The 4394-nt window shown below is 49.1% G+C and overlaps 1 protein-coding gene across 1 annotated transcript in view; it reads right to left on the bottom strand.

Moving 5' to 3' along the window:
* Positions 1-1430, bottom strand: part of myo10l1 (myosin X, like 1) — a 165540-nt gene extending 164110 nt beyond the window's left edge. The window contains exon 1 of the mRNA XM_063211547.1: positions 1086-1430. Coding sequence (XP_063067617.1) covers positions 1086-1106 — 21 coding nt within the window. The 5' untranslated portion in view covers positions 1107-1430. The remainder of the gene's footprint in view (positions 1-1085) is intronic.
* Positions 1431-4394: the final 2964 nt, after the last annotated feature.

The raw sequence follows: 4394 nt of genomic DNA, 5'->3' as shown, positions 1-4394 counted from the left end.
CAGGACTGTGTACACATCTCCAAATGTCTATTATTACAACGTGTTACATGCTTTGATGTTGGTTTCATCGCCAGGGTTAATGAAATGGTCTGCACATACACCATTTAATGCGCAGGCTGGCATTCCCAAAGAGCCAGTGACGTTCAAGCCCGCATCACCAACGCCACTGCTGGGACGTCATTCATCATACGGACAGGCGACAACACGGCCAAGCCTCCTCTCCGGTCCATAGCGTGTTTTATTCAGCGGAATCCTGGTGCCCACAGCCGGGCAATGATGAAAGCCGTTAACCACCACGGCATGTGCTTGGTAATAAGATGTGGACTGTGAGATCCGATCAAAGCTTATCCATTTATGGTGTCACGATAATGCTGATCCTTCACACACGCGCGCACACACACACACATACACGGAGAGGCCAGGCATCGACATCTAATATGTGCCAGTATGCTGCGGCTGCTGCTACTACTACCGCTACTGTGAACCCACTTCCCCCCTCCACCCACCCAGTTTGCTATCCAAATCCCGCAATCACCGATGCTGTCCGCTGTCCAGCCACATCCCATCCCACCCTGAGGTGCAGGACAGTCCGGCGGGTCAGCTCGGCACCGCCCGCCCGCTTTGCGCAGAGAAATCCCGGAGGGTTCCCAAATGAAAGCATGTGGGTCAACCAATCCAGGTGGCATTTTATTTGTGTTCAACATTTCCCTTTAGTGTACAGACATTTTACGCATATGACTTGTGCGTAGGCTACAAAAATAGATTTGCTTTGACATGTGTATCTGTGGAAAGCACGCATTCAGATAACAGGCAAGCATTTCATAGTGACTTGGTTCCTGTTTGTTAGATGGGCCCATCGAATCCAACAGCCAAAGGGGTGGATTTAGCTTACCTGGCCCAAAAGGTTTCACACTGAACTGTCTGGGACACAGAAATTAAAAACAAATGTATACCACCTGGAAATCCAAAGGCAGATGAAAATCCGCGCCTTTCTTTAATACCATATATCTAATTACACTCGATATAGGCTACAGTATATCGGAGCCATAACGTCAGCTCGCGCTGTAAAGCGATAGATCACTCACCTCAGCAAAGAACGCCTCCATCTTCCACCAGCCGCGCGCCTTCCACTCCCTGAGGTAACGGTTCCGGTGTCCACTGTCCTAAATCACAAAATGACGAAGTCTCGCTGTTAGGATGGAGAGGTCGCAGCAGTCCTCCTGGCTGTAAACGCTGTCCATTCACGAGCTAAGTGCGGATGAGGCGCCCGCGACCGTCTGCATTCCCGGCTCCACCGCGCGAGCGAGACGCAGTGTGCAGGGGAGGGAGGAAAAACACCTCTCCGTCGCCTGGCAATGTAAATCTGTCGACCCACTAGCAGAGACAAGATGTAGGCTAATTGGTTCTGCCCGTCCCAGGCCCGCAGTCAATTCGTTCAGCAGCACGTTGGCTGTTGCTGGTGGGCTTGTCGGTGCCGTAGTGCTCTTAAAAACTGCCAGAGAGCCCGAACTCCGGGATGAATGACCGAGCTTGGCTGGCTGCTGCTCCGGAGAGGCGGTACTCGGGAGGGAAAGCCTGCCCCCCGCTCACACGCCTGCCTGCCTGCCTTCCCATCCAACGCAAATAATTAAATAAAAGAACACACATCTGTATGACCTAAATAATTAGCGGCGATATCATCCGGTGGGCCAACTGTTAGGCCTACTATACGCTTTAAAAATCCACACCTTGAGGAAACGTAACGATAAATCACATTGACGTTAACTGCGGTTGTGTGTTTTAGTGTTGCACAGAAATCGATGGTAGGCTACATCTGCCGCCTCGCTGGGCGCTGCTGCATGTGTGCTGTCATGTCTGTCGTTGCTGTTCGAGAGCCGTGGCAGCATAGTGCAGCGCCTTTAGCGCGCTTGGCATCTTAGCAAGGGCGGCTCTACTCCATGTGTGAGGATTATTCAAGAAGAAAAGACAAAGTCGTTGCCATGGCAGCATCCCAGACCTACAGTAGGCCACAGTAGTAGTAGGCTGTTTTTCAAGCATTTTCACTGCTATGCACAATTTACACTGTAGGCTACAGCAAAGAGGTGTAGGGGATTCGACAGGAATGCCATAGGCTACTGTTTACCTGAGTTTCAAAAGTTCTCTTTTGATGACTGCCTCACTCCGCCTACTTAAACCACATCAGTGTGAGGTGATGTTCAAATGAGGGGTAGGGGGTGGTAGGTCGGTTGCATGCAAAACTTAAGAGTATGACTGTCTGGTTGTCTTTCTGTTTGTCTGGGTGGAGATCACTTTGGAGTCTGTCTGTCCCCTTTGAAATAATGACAGAAGCCCTGATGCGCTGACAGGGGAAAAATGGAGGGTGCACTTTGAAGCGCGGGAGGGATAGCAGATCAACGTGGTATGTGGTATGTGTGTGGAGACTTAACTTTGGGGGCTGAACTCAAATGGATATGTCTTGGCCCCAGGGCTGTTTCAAGTTTTTTATAGGCAAAGAGTTACTTGGGGCCTCTTTTCTCCACTGATTCGGGAAGGGCCCCCTCAAGAGAGATACCGATAACCGTCATTGCACTTTTAGGTCATTAAATTTACGGAGGTGTTGCCACAGTCACATTTTCATTGATGCTATTTGAATATAAAGTACATAACCAGTCATTAGCAAGGGCACCTCTTTCAGCTGGGCCCACCAAGCCTAGTTTGCTTGCCTGGTTGTGACAGGCCTACTTGGGAGAAAGGACATGAAGGGCATGTTTTGTCTCGGTCTTCTCAACATAAAATCCACCTGTGACTTCAAAATAGTAGTCTGCTGCACTGCTAAAGCACTCTGCATTATCCTAAAAGCCTGAGCCTCTCTCAAGATAAACCACCAGGGGAAACCGACAGCAGGGGGGAAACGGCTCAGTTGTCCCGGGCCCAGGGAGAGGTGGGGCCCAAAACTGGGTTCTCCTTGCATTGTGTATATTAAGACAGGGGGGCCTTTTATAGGATTTTGCTCTGGACCCTGAAACAGCTGTCAGCGGCCCTGTGAACCACATACCTGAGCAGAGACTAAACAGAGACCGATTTAAAGCAGCCGTGCTTGGCCATCTTGGCTGCTCCAATCCATCCATTTTACTTTGTTTTGGTCCCACGTAACATACATGGCCGACATCAAAGTGTTTCCTTCCCGTGTGGAACGGGCTTCTACACGGCTATAGTGCAATGACGAACAATATGTCATCCGAGAGGCTCGGCGTTCAGATTTGTGGTACACAACCTTGACCTTGCCCTTCGGGGCTGCCATGCAGCACAACTTTCTCCTGTGTGTGTGTGTGTGTGTGTGTGTGAAGTGTGAAGGCTTTTATCCGAGCACAACTGTGTTAGTGTGCACTAAGGAAAAAATAAGGGTCGTTATCAGACAAGAATGTCTGACATAAACAGGTTTATCCCACTATGAAGCAGCTGAGTTTCTACATCGACCCACAGCAATATATAACATGTCAAATCAGCTAGTCATGGTTCAGTCTCATGTTACTTGTGTGTGTGTGTGAGGGGGAGGGGGAGGGGTGGGGGGGAATCTTGGGTCGAGGGAATCTTTAAAAGGCTTAGGGCTGAGTGTGTGAATGAGAGAGAGAGAGAGAAGGTTCTTCACTGGTTAATTGTGGAAATAAAAGGCATTGGAGGGTAGCGGGGAGGCACCTCTATTGCCAAGGACAAATACACACGAACTTGGCCAAGCGAAGCAAACTTTCATTCATTCATTCCTATGAGGGAGGCGAAGGCAATTGAACAAGAGTGAAGCAAAAATATTCGGGCAAGTGTAATATTATGCAAATAAGGACCGAGTTTCACCTGCGGTGGCCAATCAAATCAACAAATTAAATGTTTCAATCCATTTGATTTGCTGCGATGACCTGATGACTGTTGAGCTGTCAGAAAGGAACACTGCATTTGTCCCTCTCTCTTCGCCTCGCTCGTTTCGCTTGCATGAGTCCCTGGCGTAAGAGGTTTGGAGCTGTTTTCAGGAACACCACAGTGTGTGTGTGTGTGCGTGCATGCGGGCGAGAGAGTGAAGGAGATCTCTACAGGTGACTTGTAGCAATTAAGGGCATTGGAGGGGAGGGGGAAGTTTGTTGCTGCATTCAAGACCACCTCCAAGTACGTGTTTGTGACACTGGAAAACATTGCAAGCAGGTAGCCTAATGCACGCCGTTCCAGTGGAGCACTGTAATAGTCATTGAAAAGTGAACTGCACTATGACATAACACAGGGCCTTTAGTAATGCACTATTACCAGTGTTACCAGTGCTGTTACCAGTGCTGTTACCAGTCATTGCCATTCTGGTAACAGCAAGTTAATAATGCTGTGTCTTAACAGGTTGAACTTGAAAAGGTTGCCCTGCTACCTTAACTTTGGAA

This window comes from Engraulis encrasicolus, chromosome 12, assembly GCF_034702125.1.
Source record: "Engraulis encrasicolus isolate BLACKSEA-1 chromosome 12, IST_EnEncr_1.0, whole genome shotgun sequence".
Classification (NCBI taxonomy): Eukaryota; Metazoa; Chordata; class Actinopteri; order Clupeiformes; family Engraulidae; genus Engraulis; species Engraulis encrasicolus.
The sequence above is the reverse complement of the archived record's forward strand: the minus strand, read 5'-3'. Positions and strand labels throughout refer to the sequence as shown.